This window comes from Corythoichthys intestinalis, chromosome 4, assembly GCF_030265065.1.
Source record: "Corythoichthys intestinalis isolate RoL2023-P3 chromosome 4, ASM3026506v1, whole genome shotgun sequence".
Classification (NCBI taxonomy): Eukaryota; Metazoa; Chordata; class Actinopteri; order Syngnathiformes; family Syngnathidae; genus Corythoichthys; species Corythoichthys intestinalis.
This window is the reverse complement of record NC_080398.1, coordinates 6,607,033-6,631,110: the sequence shown is the minus strand read 5'-3', so window position 1 is coordinate 6,631,110 and position 24,078 is coordinate 6,607,033. Positions and strand designations below refer to the sequence as shown.

At 40.8% G+C, this 24,078-nt stretch overlaps 1 protein-coding gene across 2 annotated transcripts in view; it reads left to right on the top strand.

The window, feature by feature from the left end:
- LOC130914756 (large proline-rich protein BAG6-like) overlaps positions 1-24,078 on the top strand; it is a 45,067-nt gene continuing 20,989 nt past the window's right edge. Inside the window, exons 1-14 of one of the 2 annotated variants that reach the window (XM_057834231.1) lie at positions 1-231; positions 2,683-2,770; positions 2,850-2,967; positions 5,106-5,320; positions 5,386-5,457; positions 5,520-5,642; positions 5,781-5,986; positions 9,531-9,663; positions 11,532-11,732; positions 13,037-13,130; positions 13,450-13,497; positions 17,414-17,760; positions 18,275-18,347; positions 20,596-20,855. In XM_057834231.1, coding sequence (XP_057690214.1) covers positions 2,690-2,770; positions 2,850-2,967; positions 5,106-5,320; positions 5,386-5,457; positions 5,520-5,642; positions 5,781-5,986; positions 9,531-9,663; positions 11,532-11,732; positions 13,037-13,130; positions 13,450-13,497; positions 17,414-17,760; positions 18,275-18,347; positions 20,596-20,855 — 1,971 coding nt within the window. In that variant the 5' untranslated portion in view covers positions 1-231; positions 2,683-2,689. Of the gene's footprint in view, positions 232-2,682; positions 2,771-2,849; positions 2,968-5,105; positions 5,321-5,385; positions 5,458-5,519; positions 5,643-5,780; positions 5,987-9,530; positions 9,664-11,531; positions 11,733-13,036; positions 13,263-13,449; positions 13,498-17,413; positions 17,761-18,274; positions 18,348-20,595; positions 20,856-24,078 lie in introns of both variants that reach the window. The other variant, XM_057834230.1, reaches the window with a different exon arrangement.

Sequence of the window (24,078 nt, the reverse complement as noted above, 5' to 3'; positions counted from 1 at the left end):
TCTAACATCGCAATATAGATTGAGTTGTATAAGTGAAGCATCTTGTTTTGAACAGGAGATTGTCATTTGGGCTGAACTAGGCGAGTTTTAGACTGTGATTAGGCTTTCCTATCTGGCAACCTTGCGGCAGATGCTAGCTAGCTCGAGACGCTAGCGGAAAGCCTTTGGAAATTGATGATAAGAAGCAGACGCTTGCGACAGATAAGTCAAACAGACAGAGTCATCATTAAGGTAATGCTGGGCTTTTCCCTCCTTTTAAAAGTACGCCACAGCCTTCGCGTTCATATTTTGACGTTTTAAAAATAACATTAGTTGTCGCGGTACATTTGTTTGGGGCACGGTTCCGTTAGCTTGGTTTGTTAGCCTCTCTGTTAGCACGAACGCCCGAGGAGGTGGTTTCGTCTGTTTTTTCGGCACAAGGAAAATAAATGTTTTGACGTAGCGGTCGAGCAGTATTCGTGTACATTTTATGAGCCGGGATTAACATTTTCGGCTAGTTACAGTCATCTATATCGTCTAATCTGGGAGAATTGCGCTAGTTAATAGCAGTTCCTAGTGTAGTGGCTTCGTCGGTGTTAGCGTTTTTATATTTAGTTCTAGTTCCCTTTTTTAAACGTCGATTTTCTTTCTTATTGGTTGAATTACTTATTTATAAAGCGGCATGGAAAATGAATGACTATTTTATATATTATTTATTCATGTAAAATAATAAATCCGTGACGTCACGAATAATGACCGGGGTGTTGTAGTGACGTAAAAATATGTTTACGCATAATTCACTGGGCGCGTGCGTGTAACAATGGTTATGAAATGTGAAATGAAGAAAACAATTTGGTTAACTGGAGGATGAGTTGTTAAACGCTCAAATTCATTGGAGCTACGTTTGGATAAATGCCATTAACGATTCGATGCGTTCAATCATCCAGTTGCTGTGAATTAAAATCAATTTGTCACTAGTCGACGTCTATTCAATTTGAAGTGGGAGGGTAAAATTGGGAGTACCCGGAGTGGTCCTAAAACAAATAGTTTGTGACTTAAAATCTATAGGAAGTGAGTAAGTGACCCATAAATGCCCCAAAACCAACAGGAAGTCACCTGGAAATGCTGCATAATCAACAGGAATTGGCCTTAAATGAATAGGAGGGGGCTAAGAATTTATATTAAAGGGACCGGAAATGCTCCAAAATTGACAGGAAGTGACCCGGAAGTGCCACAAAAGTCAAAGGAAATGATGGGAAATGCCTCAAAATGAACTCTTGGGCTGGTATTAGCTGCCACTCACGGTCATAGACGTCCAATCCGTTTAAGGGGTTGAAGGATGGCATCGATCCAACTACTCGTGATAAACACACAGCAGAAGAATAAAAATTGTTTACGGGTTCGCACCCCAACTTGACACTGTGCCGCCCAATGGCAGAATTTGAAAATACCAATGTATATCCCCAAGTTTAAAAAAATAGAAATTTTTAATGTTTAAAGTGCTTATGACAGCAAAAAGCATGTTTATTTCATATTTGACGTGGTATTTTATGCTCCTGAATGAAATGGCCCACTTGGATGTGTGTGGAAGTGATCGATTTATATATTATATTCAACTTTCTGAATCCCGCGCCATGAAAATAAATGACTTCCTGGATTGTGGAAGAATGCGAATGTGACGTCACCCGGGTCAGCGTCTCACAATACAGCATTGCTTTATAGCATGCAGATGGACTGTGGAATCAGCTGATTTTGCGGATTAATTCGTTTCTTTTTCGCATCATGCCAGCCAAATGTGCTGCAGGGTTTTGTTGCTGCACAAGGGAGAGGCATGTTAGCCTTATTGGGTTTCAAAAACCCCCAGCCCGAGATTGGAAACATTGTGTTTTGTATTATGTCAAATACTGGGATCACGCGTTTTAATACGGGGGTGGTTTGCATTTTCCGGCCGACAATGCTCCTTGTCCGCCGAGAATGCCACTCAGCCGACGACCGGCGGCTTGTCGCACCCCCCCCACCCCCTCGGTTCTCTTTGTGTGCCCTCCGCTAGAGCGCTATACTTGGCTTATGCTCGTGCGGTTATCCATATCGTCCAGACTTCCAACCCTCTCTGCCCTGTTCGTGTGCCCGGCAATAGACCCCTTTCCTCGGGTTGGGCTCGGGCAGCTACGCGTTCCTCCGACGCTGACCCGTTTGTCCTGCGGTCATTCTCCAGCTGCTTCCCCGGCAACGAGCACTCCTGCCCACAGCGGGGGAACAACGAGCTGTAACTTGCTCGCCGCCGAAGACGGTCAACAACCCCGCCGCCATGTGACATGATCCGGGGTAGTTTTGTGAGATTTTTGGTGTTCGAAAGGCGAGAATAAGACTTGGAAACGCCGTTGGCTAGCTGTCATGACCATACCATTTATTTAGCAAATGGGGGAAAAATACTAAGAAGAATATCCTGTAAAATATTGAAGTAGAGAAATTGAAACAAAGACATTTTTTAAAAAAACAACTAATTTCTCGTCATCTACGTTTTGCCAAATTGTTTTATATAGTCAAATCATCTCAAAATATAATTCTATTTGATTTTCTTTATGCTGTCACAGGCACTTTAACCTCTGCATGTTTCCATCTCTAGGTGGCACCAACAGTTCTTTACAGCAGTTACTGTTCTGAATAGGAGCCCACTAATGTTAACTCAATTTGATGTAACAGGAACACCATGGAAGAACAGAGTACGGACATAGAAGTGACGGTGAAAACGTTAGACTCTCAGAGCAGAACCTACACCGTCGGCGCTCAGGTGTGATGAAGGAACGCCAAAGTGGATTTTCAGTTTGTCCGTAGCTCAATCTGATGTTTTTTTTTGTTCCTTCCTGTAGTTGACGGTGAAAGAGTTCAAGGAGCACATTGCGTCTTCTGTGGGGATCCCTATTGACAAACAGAGGCTTATCTACCAGGGCCGAGTCTTGCAAGATGAAAGGACCTTGGCGGACTATAGTGAGTAATCCGTATTTTATGAAAACAACTCCAAGGTCTCAAAATGTACTCATCTTGATAAAGTGTCTTATAAAGGCATTGAATTTCATTTGGTTGGGTGTTTATTTATTTTTTGGGGGGTTGGTTGTGACATTTTTCCCAGAAGTGGTGTTACGTTCTGTTCTAAATGGTCTTTAAAAGTCTTACTGTTTGAATCTCAGGCTGCCATAAATCATTGACTCCTCGATTAGTAAATTAGTCGGAAACTTTTGACATATTATAAGTCTTAAATGGTCTCTATATTTATTTTTATATAAAAAGAAAAGGGGAGCAGTAAATATTCTTCAAAAAAATTGGAATTCTTTTAAACAATCCCAATTATAATTATTAGGGCTGTCAAACGATTACAATTTTTAATCCAGTTAATTACAGCTTAAAAATTAATTAATCTTAATTAATCGCAATTCAAACCATCTATAAAATATGCCATATTTTTCTGTAAATTATATATTCTGTAAAATGTTGGAATGGAAAGATAAGACACAAGATGGATATATACATTCAACATACGGTACATAAGGACTGTAGTGGGCATTTCACTCTACTGTCATTTAAATCTGTCTATGCTGTCCTCACTCCGAAGCGTCTACTTTTTCCAAAGCTAGACAGCTAGTGAACGACGCCTTAATAATTACACTTCTTCCTTTTTCATCTGATTTATTAATAAAATGGCCTCAAACCATTGTCCTCTTTAGACCGTGGTAAAACTACAAAATAAAAGTACACAAGCATTGCATTAGCAACAACGTTAGCTTAGCACGCTATACAGGTTCACTAAACATAAACAAAAAGCGTCTCATACAAAAAATATAACATTTCGCTTACTAACATAATATGAACATTCTTTACAACAACCATACTTACGGACAAATCTTGTCCAAGGATCATATAAGCACAACATTATCAGCCCGAGACGTCGTGCAGCCATAATGAACTGGCAAGAAAATAATAAACCATGTCGCAAAGCGACCACAAGAGTTCGCTGTTGGACAGCGCAAAAAGCCTTGCTGTAAAACTTTCAAAAGGCAGAATACTTTCTGAGCGGGACATGTGCGTTAATTGCGTCAAATATTTTAACGTGATTAATTTAAAAAATTAATTACCGCGCGTTAACGAGATAATTTTGACAGCCCTAATAATTATTAATTATTATTGATATTTTTTAAACTAGAAACTGCAATTTCTGGAGAAATTACTCTGGGGCTTTGCCGTGTGGGGATGCAGAGCTTAGCCCCGCCGAGGTTGGTTTGGGGACAATATCAGGTCTTTTCCTGTTGATTTTGGGACATTTGGGGGCGTGTCCTGGTCATAGCAGGTCATTTGGGGGGGCCTATCCTGGTCATAGCAGGTCATTTGGGGGGCGTGTCCTGGTCATAGCAGGTCATTTGGGGATGTGTCCTGGCCATAGCAGGTCATATCAGGTCATTTAAGGGGGCGTGTCCTGGTCATATAAGCTCATTTGGAGACATTTTTGGGGCGTGTCCTGGCCATAACAGGTCATTTGGGGGTGTCCTGGTCATAGCAGGTCATATCAGGACATTTGAGGGGCGTGTCCTGGTCATAGCAGGTCATTTGGGGGGCGGGGGGGGGGGGGGGCGTGTCCTGGTCGTATTAATTCATTTAGGGACATTTGGGGGGCGTGTCCTGGTTATATCAGGTCATTTGGGAGGCGTGTCCTGGTCATAACAGGTCATTTGGGGAGATTTGGGGGGGTTTCCTGGTCATATTAGGTCATTAGGGGACATTTGGGGAGCGTGTCCTGGTCATATCAGGTATTTTGGGGACATTTGGGGGAGTGTGTCCTGGTCATAGCGGGTCATTTGGGGGCATGTCCTTGTCATAGCAGGTCATATCAGGTCATTTGGGGGCGTGTCCTGGTCATATCAGATAATTTGAGGACATTTGGTGGGCGTGTCCTGGTCATAGCAGGTCATTTGGGGGCACGTCCTGGTCATATCAGATCACTTGGGAACATTTGGGGGGGCGTGTCCTGGTCATATCAGGTCATTTGGGGACATTTGGGAGTCGTGTCCTGGTCATGAAATTACAAAAACAAGCCACGCATAGACACATAGTCACATTTACTCCCGTTTTCCTAGACGTGGGTGGCAAGGTGATTCATCTGGTGGAACGCGCTCCCCCTCCGCCCTCCCAGCCCGGCTCCGGTTCCGGCGGAACCTCGGCCGACAGCGGCGGCTCGTCGTCGTCCCAAGACGGGCCCCAGGCGCCCCCGCACGACCGCAACGCTAACAGCTACGTCATGCTGGGCACCTTCAACCTTCCCGTCAACATCATGGACCCTCAACAAATACAGGTTTGGACAATTCATGCGAGTTTTGTCTTTGCGGCGCTCACGTTTCTTTTCCCTCCCGTGTTCAGATGTCAGTTCAGCAGATGGTTTCCGGCATGGGGGAAAACGCCAGGAACGCCAGAGTGACGACCAGCACCGGGGTAAGTCGCAACTCCCCGTTTTCCCGTACCAGGTAATATTCTCGTCCGTTCTTGTTTTACAGAGCAATGGGTCCGTGAACGTTCACATCGACATGGATCAGCCGGTGCAAAGCGAACCCAGGCTTAGGTTGGTGCTGGCTGAAAATATGCTGAGGGACATTAACGATCTTATTGAAAGGATGGAGGTGAGACGGGCCTGTCCCATTTTCTTTATCGTATTTTGAAATCAATTGGTTCCGGAGTGGCTTTCGTATGACGATTTTTTCATTTGATGAGTCCCGTTTTTTAGAATCAATGAACTACCGCGTATTTGTCAATATCAGGGTCGAACAGCCGACTCATCCGTCCAAACCCAAAGAGAGGCCCCCTCCGCCGCGGCCCCGCCGCCTCCCTCGTCTTCGTCCACCACCTCCACCCCGTCCCCCTCCACCCAACCCATGGACACCTCCCCTCCTCCGGACACGCCACCACCTCCGCCTTCCTCCAATACGGCGCCATCCGAGGGACCCGCGCCTCAACCCGGACCCCGGTGAGTCTCTCACCTGATAGTATCATCGTTCATAATCGGGATTGTTCAAGTTACTTTTGAAGTTATAGTTATTCTAAAAAAGTAACTAATTACTAGTGATTCAACTATGAAAGTAACTACCGTAATTTTTGCACGATAAGGCGCACCTGACTATAAGCAACGCCCCATCAAATGTTACACGAAAACGGCATTTGTTCATAGATAAGCCGCACCGGACTATAAGCCCCAGTTGTCCTCACTGTTTTATGGGATGTTTACACCAAAAGATATTGACCGGTAACACTTGACAGCGGCATCATAAGACTGTCATTAGACCAAACCACCATGTGCTCCATTTGGCCGTCACTGCTCCCTTGGGGGAGACAGTCAGCCTTTTCTGCCACCTGCTGTCAACACTTGTTGTCCAACATGCCTCCTAGCATGCATTGCAGCGCTGCAGATATAAATAACAATCAAATTCATGTTCTGTGCTAATTATTTATTCAGTTACTGTTCTAGTTGTTTCATTAACTCATTCACTCCAGCCATTTTCACCGGAGCAAGGCCCTTCACTCCCGGCCGTTTTACTGGATTTTGACTGATTTTGCTAGGCCCACAGAAAATTCTGTTCTATTGCTATATAAACATGGAACCCACCAAAAGAAAGATAAGAATCTTTTCTTTCAGCAGAAAAAAAAAATAAGTTCATATCTTTTTCCATTCTTTTGAAATCAGCAGTAGAACATAGCTTAGTTTGAGCAATTTTCCAATTTCTGAAGAAAAAAAACGGAGAAAACGAGCTTTTTGTAAACGCATACTTTTGAAACATTGACTTTAACACAGCTATTTTTTTGCTTTAGTTACATCCCAAACATGTTTTCCTTTTACAAAATATCATAAAGAACAAGACAAATAGAGCTTTTGATAGCAAAGTGACCATTTATTTACCCATAACTAACTGAGAGATGACGCTGTTGTCGCCACGTCAGTGGGTAAACTTTTCCCTCATCGTTGTCTGTCTCATAAAGATGGATTTTTTTGGAGTGTCTGCGGGGTCTGCTCGGCGAGCCCGCTGCACTGGTGGTCCCGGTCGTTCTGCTCGGTTGTCCAGCGCCTGGCATCACGGGCGTCCTCTCGGTTGTTCTGCTCGGTCGTCCGCCGCCTGGCATCATTCCGCCAGCGCTCTGACCGTGCGGCCCGGCCGTTTGTTGCTGTTGAATCGGGTTGCGGGTCTTACCAAATGCGCTTATGCCCTCCTGTGGCCAGTTTTATTTCTTTAAAATGAATTTTCAGCTTTGTACTTTGGAGCTCAGTTGAATCAGGACCCAGAGATGCGTCTTGTGGGAAAAAAAACGTAAAATACGTCTTTGGGACACTGAAACAATTAAAAATAGAACGCATTTATATGTTTTTGGGAGCAAATGAGTTAATTGCTAGTTATGGTATTTGGTAACACTTTATTGGACAGTGTCGCCTTAAGGCTGTTATTAGACAAACATAATTATGGCACGACACTGTCAGGAGTATTAATGAATGCTTATAACAAATGTCATTTAGTATCATCTGGCAAATTATCTCACTTTTGAATGGATGTAAAAGATCCAAGCTGGACATAAATGGAGTTAGTAACATAATTTGCCGGATGACACTTAATGACATCCGTCATAAGCATTCAGTAATGCCCATGATAGTGTCATGTCATAATTATGATGGTCTTATAATGCTGATGTCAAATAAAGTGTTGCCAAATGCCTTGACATGCAATGAATGAAACAACTGGAACAGTAACGAATAAATAATTAGCACAGAACATGAATTTCGATTGTTATTTACATTTGTAGCGCGGCAATGCATGCCTGTTAACCCAAATAAATCAACAAATAAGCTGCATTGGACTATAAGCCGCAGGATTCAAAATGAAGGAAAAAAGTAGCAGTTTATAGTCTGAAATTTTGCAGTAAATGGGTGGGAGGCTTGAGATTTTTTTTTTTTTAGCAAAACAAATGACATTTTATTATAAATTTGTGTCTGATGGGGGCCAACTTCACGGAGGTTTATAAAGGGCAGTAATAGTAGTAGTTGGGGTTGTGCTATGTATCCACTAGATGGAACTGTGCTAAAGGGAAAATCATGGCATGATGGCTAATATTGATCCAGATATAAGGCACATTGGCTTATAATATAGTAATAAAGGCAGCAATTACAGTGCCCTCCATAATTATTGGCACCCCTGGTTAAGATGTGTTTGTTAGCTTCGAACACATATATGTATATATATAAATATATATATATATATATTTTTTTTTTTTTCAAATAATATGGGACCTTAATGGAAAAAAAGAGAAAAATCCAACTTTCAATACAAGTGCATTTATTCAGTGGGGGAAAAAATCCCGCATAAAGAAATAATTATTTGACATCAAATAATGTGTGTCAAAATTATTAGCACCCCTGGTGTTAATACTTTGTACAACCCCCCTTTGCCAACAAAACAAGGTCTTGGGACTGAGATGGCCATGGAAGGAGCTTGATTTTGTGTCTGGTGAACCATTTCTGTGTAGATTTGGCCGTATGTTTAGGGTCATTGTCTTGCTGAAAGACCCAGTGACGACCCATCTTCAGCTTTCGGGCAGAGGGCAACAGATTTTGATTTAAAATGTCCTGGTATTTCAAAGCATTCATGATGCCATGCACCCTAACAAGGTTCCCTGGGCCTTTGGAAGCGAAACAGCCTCACAGCGTCACTGACCCACCCCCATACTTCACAGTGGGTATGAGGTGCTTTTCAGCCTGCACATCTTTGGTGGCACGCCAGACCCACTTAGAGTGTTTGGTTCCAAAAAGCTCCATCTGACCAAAGCACACGGTCCCAGGCTTCTACTTGGACCGTGTGCTTTGGTCAGACGAGACCAAGATTGAGCTTTTTTGGCAACAAACACTGTAAGTGGGTTTGGCGTGCCACGAAAGATGCGCATGCTAAAAAGCACCTCATACCCACTGTGAAGTATGGGGGTGGGTTAGTGATGCTGTGGAGCTGTTTCGCTTCCAAAGGCCCTGGGAACCTTGTTAGGGTGCATGGCATCATGAATGCTTTGAAATACCAGGACATTTGAAATCAAAACCTTGCCCTCTCCCCGAAAGCTGAAGATGGGTCGTCACTGGGTCTTTCAGCAAGACAATGACCCTAAACAAATGGCCAAATCTACACAGAAATGGTTCACCAGACACAAAATCAAGCTCCTCCCATGGCCATCTCAGTCCCCAGACCTTGTTTTGTTGGCAAAAGGGGGTTGTACAAAGTATTAACACCAGGGTAGCTAATAATTGTGACACACATTATTTGATGTCAAATAATTATTTCTTTATGTGGAATTTTTTTCCCCACTGAACAAATGCACTTGTATTGAAGGTTGGATTTTTCTTTTTTTTTCCCATTAAGGTCCCATATTATTTGAATTAAAAAATATATATTAGAAGCTAAAAAACACATCTTAACCAGGGGTGCCAATAATTATGGAGGGCACTGTACATTTCCGTTTATTGATTTTTTTTTTTCTTGGAAAAGGCACCCCAGCCCGGCCGAGCTGGCCGAGATGTTGTCAGAGTTGCGGCGGGTGGAGGAGCGACTGCAGCCCTTTGTTCAGAGAGCTCACACCATCCTGGAGACGGCTACCTCTGCCGAATACAACAATAACACGGTAAGATTTCTGCCCCCTTAAGTATCGATACTAAGATGTACATTTGTACCTTGAGATACGAAAGTTCGGTACATGAAAAATCCATATTACAAATAGCTCTTCGAAGCTTTTTTCACTTCATATTACAAAAAATTATTCCACATACGTAAGATAATACATACTAAGAGTGTGACAATATCTCGATACAGCGATATATCGCGATATTTTGCAACCCGATGGGTTATCGATATGCTCCCGCCAAGAATCGATACTTTTATTTAACATATTGGCCATACAATGGAGTATGGATGCTGTAAACACACTTTAGATTTTACACCAACAAGAAAGGAAGTAAGGTGAACAAGGACTTTGCTGTATGCAAGAATTGTCTAAGAAAAATAAGTTTCACTGGGAGCTGGTGACGTTGTGGACACGGGAGTTTGTGAGCTTCACTTTCATCACTTGAGGTAAGAAAGTTTTGCAATGTAATTGACTTTTTAATTTACATGTATTATTTTGATGACATTTCGTGTTGAATGATATAAAATAAACCAGGACCCTAAACTGGATGAAAATGAATATCGAACAAGCCCACATGAATTTACCGATTTATTTGAGAGCCAATTTCCATCTAGTTTACTACACAAACTGTTATTACTGTCATTTTGATACAATAAGCTATAAAAATGGTTTGAATAGGTTCCAAGATATATAAAGTGATGTGCATGATAATTAATGTAGCCTACATATTAAAAATAGGTAATTATTGATGTAGCCTACATATTAAAAATAGGTAATTATTGAATTTTTAATTTCTATACATTCAATTCATATTTTTTAAATTCAATACTTCCAACACAAAAAAAAAATCAGGATTTCAACTCAAACGCTATGAAGTAGCTAATATTTTTTGTTTTATTTTGTTGTTTTTAAGGTGAGGAAGACGGTGACTGAGCAAGTCTGACATCTTAAATGCTGAAGCAGATAGCGGAAGTGCTCAAACCAAGCAACCAATGTCATATACGAAGAAAAGACCCACCAATTTTATCATTGCCCCACTCCAAGCTCAACTGCTGACACCCACGGCACTTTTTCTATTTTTAAATATCTTTTTTTTTTTTTCCGTTTCAACAGTTGTATCGTAGAATGTCATGTATCCAATTTCTGACCAATATATCGATAATCGCTGTATCGTGATATAATCGTTATCGTGAGCCTTGTATCGCGAATCGTATCGTATCGTGAGGTGCCCTGAGGTTCCCACTCCTAATACATACTATAAAATATACAGATGGACGGATGGAAATTTTTCTGTTATCAAATCAAAAATCTAATTTTCACCGAGTCGGAAATTTTTCCGTCACCAAATCAGATTGTTTTGTTTTTTTTGTTGTTGTTTTTTTTTTAAGAAAAAATATAATGTTGTAGTGCTTGCAACAAATTAAGTGATTTCCATGTCAAACACAGTTCATTACACAAAAAATGATAAGGAAGCTGTTCTGTAACAAATCCATTTAGTAGTTTGAGGTACGATTGTGTTCACTTCGAAAGGGTCGGACATCGACTTGTGATTAAGTAATTGTTGGTAGGGAGCATCTTGGCTAGAGAATGAAACAAATGTTATCTGTTATCATTGGCTACCATTGACAGTGCTGGCAGATGTTCATTCACTGCAAACTCTTCCAGTTCTTGGATGTTGACGAGTGGCAAACTCTTTTCTAATGATAGCAGAAAGATGATTAGACACCACCTGATTAGATGTATTTCGTTGTCAATGGCACTGAAAGAGTTAGTATAATATTAGATTATCTTTTTTGCAGTATCAGTATTCAGTTGAACATTTTATTGACAGTGGGTTTTTTTTGTTTTGTTTTTGGTGACGTCGGCAGGAAAGGGAGGACGACCAGCAGACACTCGTCCTGACGTGGGAGTGCCTGCGTCTCCTCGGCAACGCCCTGGTGGCCCTGAGCGACCTGCGGCTCAACCTGTTGAGCCCTGTGCCACGCCATCTCCACGTTGTGCGGCCCATCTCCCACTACACCGTTCCCGTCACCATGCCCGGCGCCGTGCACCACCACATCCCCGTGCAAGTAAGTTGAAGAGTCAATGGTGCCGGGGAAGTCGACAAGTGCACAAAATTCTGTTGCTGGAAATTAGATGACACAGGTAGTCTCCGGTTTACGAATGAGTTCTGTTCCTGCGCTGGCGATGAAACCCGGATTTCCGCGTAAAACTGAATTAACCCTCAAAACAACCTTAAAATGATAAACTATCCTACAACATGTCCGAAATGACAATGTCAAATGTCCGTGTGGTTTGCTGACTTTATTCAGCTGCTCAGCAACTTCAACACTTGCCGAAGGAAACTAAAATAAAATGAAAGGAAATCAGTCTAATCTTAAATAACAGCAATTTAAATTTGCATTTACAAAGGGCTGCTGATACAGCAATAACCAATGATTAGCATGTATCAGTTAGCGTCCGCACATCATCAAAAACAATGACATCAACTCGCCCCAAGTATTTGACCACAATTCATAACGCACAATAAACAGTACAAAAGGGGTTATATGCAGCAGTCACCATCGGATGCTTCACAAGCAACAAATGAGCGCGCAGGCTGTCACCTCTGTCACTCGTCCGCTCTGTGTGTGGGGTGGGTGCGTCTGTACATGCGCTCGCTTACTGTTCTGTGCTTCCTGCGCCAAAATAAAAGCATGCATTACAAAACTGAAGTCAACATTTAAAAAAAAAAAAAAAAAAGACAAGACTTGGGCATCATAAAGTCGAAATCGCGAAGTCGTGACTACCTGTAATTCTATTTTTAAAAAGAAATATATACAGTACTGTGCAAAAGTGCCTAAAACTTTTGCACAGTACTTACAAACTTAAAAATAGCTTGACACAAATGGAAATTCAATTGAAACACGTGGGAAAAACACGTAGCTTTCAATTGATGTGCGTTGTCAAGCGTAATTACATTTTTAGGTAAGATCTAGAAGTTTTTTTGAGTGAAAGCAGTGAATTTTTTTTTTTCTAGTCACATCTGAGATGCAATTCTTGGCTGTTTTCAACAATGTACATCGAAAATAAAGACATTGATTGACTGAATATGGTTCAATATTGGATTAAATGTCTTTTTTTCTCATGTATATTTATAATTGCTCTTTACCTTTAAAAAAAAAAAAAAAAGTTTTACCCGATTACTCGATAGAATTTTCAATCAATTACTAAAATATTCGATAGCTGCAGCCCGACTTACAAGTTTGAGTTAACACGATAACGGACCATCCTATTTATCGTGACATTCCTTTTCGGACCTCTTTGACCTCATGACCCTAAAATTGCACACTTCTGTGTTGTATTTTTTTTGGTATCATTTTTCCCCACCCAGATGAACCTAGGCGCCACCGTGTCAGCTGCGGCACCCAACGGCACCGAGGGACAAGCCCCGCCCGCCCCGCCGGCCGGCCAATCGGAGCAGGCAGGTCAGAGCCAGAGCTCTCCCACACAGACTCCCCCGTCCAATACGCAGGCCGGCCAGGGACAGGCCGGCCCCCGCGTCATCAGGATCAGCCACCAGGCAGGCCCGGTGGTCATGATGCAGATGAACACGGACGGTGTGTTGTCCCCGCCCCGCCTCTGATGGAATGTTTCATAATCCTCTCCCGCATGGTGTTTAATTGGTCCCACGTTCATTTTAAAAAAAAAATTTATATCCCCCACAGAATCTTGTAATTGTTTTTATGTCATGTCATATGTACAAAAACGGGTTGCTGACTTTGTGATATTTGTCTATGTGTGTAGGTACAGGGCCGAACCCGGCGGCTGCTCACCAGGTGCCAGGACAACCAGGTAAAAAAATGTCCGCACCATAATCCTGGAAAGGGCGCTCGGCAAATGTTCATTTGCTGCCAACCCTCCACTTCAAATGGATTGAAAGTCTGAGTAAATAGCTGACATTGATTAAACAATCTTTTTAAAGAAATAAGTAGTGTTGCACCGATACCATTTTTTTGGCCCGATACCGATACAGATACCTGGCTGTGCAGTATCTGCCGATACCGATACCATTCCGATACCACTGTTTGCAAAAATAAATAAAAAATAAATATATATATATATATGTATAAGGGATGCAACGATACAGTTAAGTCACGGTTCGGTACGATTTTCGATACAATTCAATACATTTAATGCTCTGAAACAGAAAATACAACTGTTGTTATTATTTTATTTATTTATTTTTTGCTAACAAGCAAAAATAACAGTGCCATCATATAAACAAGCATTTTAATGCATAATATTTATGTGCCCACTTCTTACTGATCTGAAGAAATTTTGTATATAAGTGCTGAGTACAATCTTTACTGTTTGTAAAGTGGGGCACACTGTTGATTGGTGCAGCTCTCTTAGCAGCTATATTTACCATATAAGTAAAACATCCTATTTTGTGGTCCGAGTCCATCTGTAACATGTGCTGAATTAACAGTATTTGCAGCATTATCTATAGTCACTGGTATGGATTGATTTGGCCTGCTTAACTTCCATTCAGTCATGGCGGTTTCTAATTCATCAATGGACAATATGGCGTCGCTCTGGGCTCACGCAGCTAATGGCATGGGATCTAACGTAGCACATCTAGGTTGCTATTTGATGATATCTAGTGTGTGCGCGCGAGAGTTAGCATGGGATCTACCATAGGACATCTAGGTTGCTATCTGATGATATCTAGTGTGCGCGCTGCGCCGCTTGAGTGTTTTCTGGCCACAGAAGTCACTTCTGCTCATTACTGCACAACACCAGCATATGAGAATCGACTTTCATAAACAGGACGTGTTTGAAGTACGGCGCTCTTAATTTGCCACTCATTGTTCATCATGAAACCATGAGTTTGCTTAGTCTCTCATGGTCTTAACCTTTCTGATCCCATCATCACTCCAGCAGCGGGCGTTAGCTTACGCATGCTAATCGTTTGTGAATGCCATGTTAGAAAAGCAGCGTAACATCTCGGATATGCGTTGTAGATAACATCTGGAATATTGAAGACGAAGATGATACTATCGTATTGTGAATTCGAGACAAATACATACAAATGTCATGCATAGAGATTTGGGAAGTTAGCTCACGTGGGAAAGACGGTTCATTTGCGCTCAAGTGACACCAGTAGATGGTATCGACGCTCTAAATGATGGTGCTCGTCGATACCGATACCACCAATTCGGGCCGGATTGGCGCCCCCTGCCGATACTGGTATCGGTATCGGTGCAACTTTAGAAATAAGCTAGTTATGACCTTATTTGAATGTCAATGCTTTGACTTGGATGGGGATGTTGCCTCTACCAACATGGCGGCCCTGTGGCCATTTTAGTAGGAACGATGAAAGCTTTTTTTCATGCTTCTGCTATCAATTCAAATTAGTTTATAGACGTCATTAGACGTCCAATCTATTTCAAGTGGGAGGGATGATTCACTGTCATCCCTCCTGGTTCAAATAGATTGGACGTGTAGCGCAGTCAGTGGCAGCAAATAAGTTAAGCAGTGCCTGTCTGACTTGGCCATGATTGCAATTACTATAACACTGAAGTGAGTATGCAGGAATTTAATCCATTTTATGTACTGCTCACCCTCACGAGGGTAGCGGGGTGCTGCAACCTGTCCCACCTAACTACTGGGAGAAGGTGGGGTACACTACACCCTGAACTGGTTCCCAGCCAATCACTGACAGTAATTTACTGTCTAAACAAAAAACATTTTCCTATATTTAAAAGAAAAAAACATATCGGTACAGTATCAGGATCCAAAATATGGCATCTGTGCTACACTAATATGTATATCTTCTGCTTTAAGCCAATGAGGATGGGGTGTTATTGCTCGTTGGCCATTTTGTGTCAGTGCGATTTGATAAATGTCATGATTGTCAATGGAGTGTTTTAAAATGTGCTTGAGTAATTTAAGTAAAAATACCGATTAAAAAAACATACAAACTCACGGTTCATTCATTATTTAATTAATAGAAGTTACGCATAAGAACATACTTAGTTACAGTAACGAGAGTAAATGGTAGGGCTGGAACATAGACTTCATAATGATATCGACAGGACACGGGGTCGATTAATTGGGGGCCTATCGCCATCAAAGCTGACCGAGTGGAAACACAGAGAGCTTTTTTCGTTGGAAATTCGTGTGAATAAATGCTTAAATCCCTGAGTCCTTTATAGATTTGTACGTAAAACATTCTTGATTCTTGGTTAAAAGCAAAAAAAAGGGCAGTTAGCATTTATCTTGCGTGAATATGTCAAATGTGCTGCTAGTCTTTAAGCCACTATGCTGCCGCCTTATCACAACAAAGAGCTTTTTACATTGAATTTTTGTGAAAAAATGCGCTAAATCCCTGAATTCTTTATAGATATGGACGTAAAACTGTCTCGATTGTTTGTTAAAAGCAAAAAAAAACAAAAAAAAAAACGGACAGTTAGCATTTATTTTACGTAAATATTGCGAATTATGGCGCCAATGCCGTAGCAGTTAATTTCCCCAACTGATTTTTTTCACAACGGTTCAAAATGCATGCATGGTACGAAAAATATAATTATTACCTTGAATCCTCGAACAAATCACTCCTGAGACAATCCTTCTTGTTTGTATACGATACAGCTTTCGCACTTTTTCAACCTAAATCCGGCGTTGGTTCGCTGTTTTTGTTCAATAACTGCGACCGACTTCGACCAACTAAAGCGAAGTGTAGGACGGCCCCTTACTTGAAGGCGTGGCGCAGTGTCTGGCGAATGTGACCCGTCAATATCATTATGAAGTTTATAGCTGGAACTAACGATTATGTTTATAATTGATTAAACGGACGATTAATTAAACAATTAATCTGATAAATGTCACTTTTTTTAATTACCTTCACAATTTAACTTGAAGTTGTTTTAGCCATGTTGTAATCAACAATGAAGACTAAATTGATTACTATTTCCTTCAAAAATGATATTTCATTACAGCTTCCTGACTTAACTGTAGTCTACAACTGTACTGTTTTAAGTACATAAAACTCGATCAAGTTTTCAATAAGGTTTTTAAGTATAATACTGATAAAACGTACTGATAAATGACATTTTTTTTCTTGTGGGCCTGGCGCTGATATAAATTGTGTCAATGACTCATTTATGTTGTTTAAACAAACTAAACGACAAACTCCATTAAAAAGGTAGACTGTAATGAATCCGTTTTCGTTTTCAAACAGTTGTTTCTAAATACAATCTAAATCAATTTCAAAGCACACTGTCTTGTATGACAATTTACAGTTTGAATGGGAGTTTGTATTGAAAGGAGAACTTTACTAATCTAACAATAACTCAAGTGCTAATATGCTCTTCCAAAACACAATATAAACGGACACATAAGACGTTGATTAGCATCATCGCAAACTAGCTTAGCCCTATTTGCTAAGTAGTTACGTCAGAATACAAACAATACAATTGGCTAGCAACACACACGACTCAAGACAATCTAACTCTTGTGTAAATATTATGGATTTGGCAACTAAATTTGAGTGTAGAAGTGAACTCTCTTGTTCTAATCACTTGCGCACGCAGCTTCACATGTCAAACAAACAAGGACCTAATTGGGAGTGCTCATAGTTGCCAGCAAAAATTGATTATCAAATTAATTGGCAACTAATTTATTAATTGATTAGTTGTTGCAGCCTTAGTAAATGTAATTTACTTTCCAGCTCAGGAATGACGTATACGTATACCTACCCTTTTAGGTGGTCTTCCCCCAGACTTCATGCGCAACCTGATGCAACAGATCACCCAGTATGCCACGGCGGTAGCGACCAGTGCCGCCACGGCGGCCGCCGCGAGTCAAGCGGTCCCGCCGCAGCCCACACCTCCCGGCTACGGCTCCACGGGCAACTCCTCCGCCACCACCACGGGTCCCAACACCCCCACCACCACCCCCACGGCGCCGCCTCCGCAGCCCCCCAACGCCGGCCCCCAGGCCAGAGTGGTGTTCACTCGGCCGCCCTTCGCCCCCAACATCCCCCTCCCGGCGTTCGGTACCCGGGGGACCACCATCAACGTGAGGGCGGCTGTGCCGGGCCAACAGGGTCAGGTAGGGGAAGAAGCTTTAGCTACTATCGACAAAGTTTCAACGTCATAGTCTTTTTATTTTAAACCTGTCCTGTTCAGCTGTTTGACATGGAGAATGGAAGTCTAAGTGTCCGGTTGGTCTGAACAGTTTTAATGTTTCACATTGAGAGTATGACATACTCCCATTGTGATCATTCAACATACCTCGTTTATTATGACAAAGCAGCGAACAGGAAGGGGGTAATGGGGGAACAGAAGAAAAGAAACACAAACAACAAGAAATACATTGAACGCCTACACTAACTATTAATATGTTGGTGCTATCATCAGCTAGATGTATTTCCGGTTGGGGGCCTGTTGACCAGGGATAGAAGGGGAGGGGGGTGGGGAAGTCTATAAGCTAAGTGACTGGGAGGGGTAGAGTGTGCGCAAATCAGCTCTGTGATCTAGAACCCAGTAATCGAGTGAATCTCTTGTTAGTGTAAGCCCGTTGGCAGCCGACCCTCAACGTCATAGTTTCTTTGTTTTGTCCACAGGCTTTTAACGCCGCCGCTCTCAACCAGATGATAAGTGCAGTGGTGGGGCAGCTCATAATGCCAGGACAAATGGGCAAGTACAGTGGATTCTTCCACGGAAGCTTTGTAGCTCCTTTACTGTCATTGACAGTGATGGATGTCCAATCCACTTGGACGCCCGGTTATCTTTGTGCATACAAAAGATTTTGTCAACCTTTTTTTTTTATTTTAAGAATTTCAATAATTAAATCTTTTTATAAGAAAAAAATATATATATCAGTGTTTCCCACAGGATTTTAGGAGACTGTGGTGGGAGGGTCTCTGACCCTCAGGGTAGTGTGTGTGTGTACATTTTCAAGCCTGGTGTATCTCTTTAGGGCATTTTGAGACCACTGAATGTAATATAAATTGCTGTATATAAACATAACAGGTTGGTATCATCCTTAAGAACACACAAAGGCATATCAGGAATATTTCAAATTTAATCTTGAATCAAAAAGCCATGACACAAAATCATTAATTCATTCACTCACTCCTTCAATCCATTGTTCATTCACTCACTACTGACACACTCTGCACACTGCCATTGAACATTTAATTTTTCCTGGCTTTGTGAAGAAAATTTCCATAGCTCTTCCAAAATTGAACGCATCAGGACTTGGTCCATTTATGGAGACTCTCAGGCAGGCAGCAAGGTGTTCTCCTTGCAGTCTGTTCCTGAGGTCTGATTTGACCTTGTACTCTCCTTTACTTGACAATTATGCACCATATACCCCTTTCCCACTGAAACTAGTGGGTAAAGGCGTGTTTTTCCAAGCTGATGCAACCCGCTAGCAATTGGCATTTGGCACCTTTCCCATTGACAAAAACAAAGCCACGTCTTTTTTTTTTTTTCCATCCGTCTAACCCCCAACCCCTCCTCATCCGTGCGTAAGGTTCGTGACGTCACCACGCCAAGATGCGCTTCAACAAGTTCGACCGAATTCATTCAGTTCAAGGAAGTTAACCATAGAAGCCTCCTTTCCGTTTGTGTTCTCTGTTTTCATGCTTTTTACTCCCCTCAAAATGGTCGAAATGCAGCAAAGGATCATCATTCTGCTTGTGCTGAGGCAACGTAGGCGACGTGAATTTTGGCTTGAAATTCAAAGGAGTCGTGTACGTCACAGAAGGAGGAGAAGAGCCTTTGTTTCATCGGTTGTATGTGGATCCGGGCTAGAGCACATGGTTTTTGTTTTTGTTATGACACATCACGTACTAGCCTACGTCACCACGTAGATTAGGGTGTTGACTGTTGACTCGGGGGCAAACGACCGCCACAGTCTCGTTCATTGGTGGGAAACACTGTATTATATATATTTAAAATTACCGTTCTTGGCTCAAAAAAGGATTTGGACCATTTTAAGGTCCACAATGTGTCTAACGAATTAATCAATGGTCACCAGTTGTTGTTGTTTTTTTTTTTTTATATGTATACTATAATTATACTATTTTATAAATAAGTATAATGAGAAATTTAATACAGTAACTTCTAAATGGTTTACTGTTTTTTTTTCCATTTTTAAATTTTGTAATAACAAAAAATGTATCAAGAAAAAAATTATTTTTACGTGTTTTTTAATTTTAAAAACTGTCACAATTAAAAATAGAATACTTACTATTAAGAGGCTCTCCAAAAAGTCATTAAATGATATGTTGACGATCACAATAGGTACTTTTTTTTTTTTTATAATTAAAAACCGTATTCGCACAATAAATGAATTAAAAATGGTGGGGAGGAAATCGCCTTTCTTGAATTAAATTTTTTTTTAACTAATAAAAATTAAAACAAAGCAAAAGACAATATTAATATTTTCATTTTAATCACTTAAAATGAGTAAAAGAGAGAAACTGCTTTTTTTTTTTTTTTTTAACTAAAGCAACACTGGGTAACCTTTCAGTTTTGGTCGATTTTCGCGACATCCGTGGACAAAAGCGGTAGTGTTTTCCCTACCCCACTCGTCAGCGCTAACGAGTTCGGTTGGGGAGGGGATACACAAATGTTATGAAAATATTTTATAAAGGTTGAAAAGTTACCTAGTGTTGCTTTAATAAAAATATTTCCAACATAAATCAATTAAAAATACAACATTTACTGTTCTCTTTTTTAGTATTTAAAATATAAAATATACAGAGAATATTTTCCATGTTTTCACCTTTTCAATTTTTGAATGAACTACCACCCTCCCACTTCAAATGGATTGGACGTCTACTAGTGATAAACTTGGTTGGAGGGCCAGTGTAAGATTACAGTATTATAACTATATTACCTCCCATATTTTTAAGTAAAGTTCTCTTGCCCACAGCTGGTCAAACAGCTAACACGTCGCCCTCCACGTCGTCCTCCACCTCCTCTTCCACCTCCTCGTCTTCGTCCTTCTCCGTGTCGAGCGCCGACGCTAACGCCGGCGTTCAAGCCGAGGGCAACCCGCCGCCGGAGACGTACGCCGAACTCCGTCAGATGGTGGGCTCGCTTCTGGGCGGCCAAGGGGGAGCGCCCTCCTTCGAGCTGGACCCCGCCAGCTTCCCCAGCCTCATGGAGGGAGTGGCCGACTTGATGCGGCAGGTTTGTGCGCGACCCTAATTTCCGCGGACGCAGACTCAGGCGATACTTTTGCAATCAAATATCTGATACGATATTTTGACAACCTTACATGTAGACCACCTTACCACTGTTTCTTGCTTAGTTAGCAATTTAAGATGGACGACAGATCGTGAAAGACAGGACAGATAGTTTCGTAACACTGAGATTAGCCTGAGCATAGACTTCATAACCTATTGACATGACACGGGAAACGGGGCCGATTCGTAGGGGGCTTATTTTCAAAAACTTCAATTTAAAATATTTTCAAAACCAAAGCTGCTCCCGACCTAAAACCAAAACAGGCACCTACCTCCATGAGCAGCGGCATAAAAAAATTCAAAGTCGTTCCCTTATAAAATCCCGATGAATTATTCTTTATATAAGTATAACACAACTTAAAATGGCTATAAAAGTCTCACATTTTACACACGATGCACAAAAATCTCCAAATGCAGAGATAATCACCTTTATTTTTAGCATCAATAGCAATATTTATTAGGGCTGCAGCTATCGAATATTTTAGTAATCAACTGAAAATTCTATCGAATAATCGTATAAAACATATTTTTAGGTGAAGCGCAATTATAAATATACATGAGAAAACAAGACCTTTCATCTAATCTTGAACCATTTTCAGTCAATCAATGTCTTTATTTTCGATGTATATTGTTGAAAACAGCCAACAATTTCAGATGTAACTAGAATCAAAAAAAAAAAGACTAATTCACCGCTTTCACTCCAAAAACTTTTAGATCTTATTAAAAAAAAAAAAAAAATTATATATATATATATATCTTACATAAAAATGCCGTTACGCTTGATAACACACATCACTTAAAAGTTAAGATTTTTTTCCCACGTGTTTCAATTGAATTTCTCTTTGTGTCAAGCCATTTTTAAGTTCTAGTTAAGTTTTAAGTTAGTCTAAACTGTAAGTCCTGATAGGATTTTGAGTTTTTGCAGTGTTCAAAATAAATGTATGATACAGGCTGTATTGGAACACATTAAGGACCAGTGCTTGGTGTTTTATCAAGAAATGACTACTGAGCTAAAATTGATAGCCTACAATTTTAAGTTTTTATTTTACACCCTCATCACTCCACAATGCTATGTTATGTTAAAGCCTGTATGTAAGACACGTTAGCCACGCATCGACAGTGGTCATAATTAATTGAAACCTAGCCCTCCGCAGGGCTAACGTTACGTGAGCTAGTAGCGACAGTAACACTAATCTTATTTATTAGCGCTTACCGCTCTTTATTAGCGCTTAGCACTCTACTGCTTTAAGATGGCGGCTGTTTACGAACGCTGCCCAGACGCGGCCGAGTCTGTCATTTCGCATCTAGTTCAACATACATGTGATCTCTATGAGACGCATCAGACGCTACCTGTACCAACGTAACATCATGCGGGCTAGTATTTAGCAACGTCGGCGTCGTTTGTGGCGGCTGTCGGCTGCAGTAAGTTTTTTTTATTTTCCTTCTTCCTCTCCGCACGTGACAGCGCGTTGTCCCGCATTAAAAGTAGTCCGAGCAAAACGTGATGCTTAGAGCTGTCAAAATAAACGATTACTCGAGGTGAATAAAATTACTCGGATCAGTTTTTAAACTCGAGTTACTCGAGTTGCTCGAGTATTCGTTTCAGCTCTAATATTTGCCAATGGGAAAACCCGATTTTCAATTGCAATTTCTGATGGGATTGAAAATTTGCAGAACACTGGGCACAGGAAGAGGGCAATAAACTGAGTATAGTGATCTCCCGGCGGGGGGTGGGGGTTGACATGCCGCTAGTCGTCGGCCGGTGGACATTCAGCCACAAAATTCAATCCATCTCCGTATTAAAACATGTGCCATGATCCCAGTATTTGACATATTACAAAATACGATTTTTACACACTTGCAGGTAAATCCAATCTAGGGTTGGTAATCTCTGGCATGAAGCCGATTCGATATGTATCTAGATACACAGGTTACGATTCGATTAAAAAACGGTATTTTTATGGCTGAACAATTCGATACGGTTCAATACAGAGTGAAAACTATACGATAGTAAACATTTGTTGTGTGTGTTCGTACAGTATTTTAAACATTAAAAAAAAAGACCGCATTTCTAATTGCAAAATTTAACAACATTTCATACCAATGTTATGTCTTATTTTTTTATGAAAAAAAATTTAAGGCTTACTATAATGACCGTCATTTTGTTGGATGGGATTGATAAAACTCCAGTGACAGACAACAATAAAGTGCAGTAATTCAATTACTGTATTTCCTGGTGTTTTGCACAGGAGGTAAGTAATTAAGTGCAAACTTTCAACGCAAACATCTTTCACATAAAAAATATTAATTGTATGCAGCAGCTCTAGAAAAAATTAAACATGCAATGTTATTATAAATAATAAATTATGCTTTACCACTGGTATAATTGGGGGAGTAAAAATACGGCATTTTAGACAGACAGGTCAATAATCATTACTTTAACCTTATACTAGGGTTGTTCTGATCATGTATTTTTGCTCCCGATCCGATCGTTTTAGTTTGAGTATCTGCCGATCCCGATATTTCCCGATCCGATTGCTTTTTTTTTTTTTTTTTTGGCTCCCGATTCAATTCCAATCATTCCCGATAATTTTTCCCGATCATATACATTTTGGCAATGCATTAAGAAAAAAATGAATAAAACTCGGACGAATATATACATTCAACTTACAGTACATAAGTACTGTATTTGTTTATTATGACAATAAATCCTCAAGATGGCGTTTACATTATTAACATTCTTTCTGTGAGAGGGATCCACGGATAGAAAGACTTGTAATTCTTAAAGGACAAATGTGACTTTGTATATTGTGACTGAATATTGCCATCTAGTGTATTTGTTGAGCTTTCAGTAAATGATACTGTAGCCATTTAACTGTTCTGCCCAAATGCGTGATGGGAAGTGCAACCATTACTGTGCGTAGTGGCACCAATGGATATATCTTCTCTGCGTTGGGAGGTAACATAGGGTGTTAAGAAAAAGATCAACTACTATCTTTCTTCCCCACATTGCTTCCCACGATATTTCTAATGGTGGAGAGACAGATTGTAAGGCTTTAGCCAATTAAAAGAAGGCTTCAAAGGCTGCCAAAATTCACTCTACTCATTTTACGCTGCCTTTTAGCTCTATTTATAGATAAACGGTACCATTCTAGATTGAACGCGAC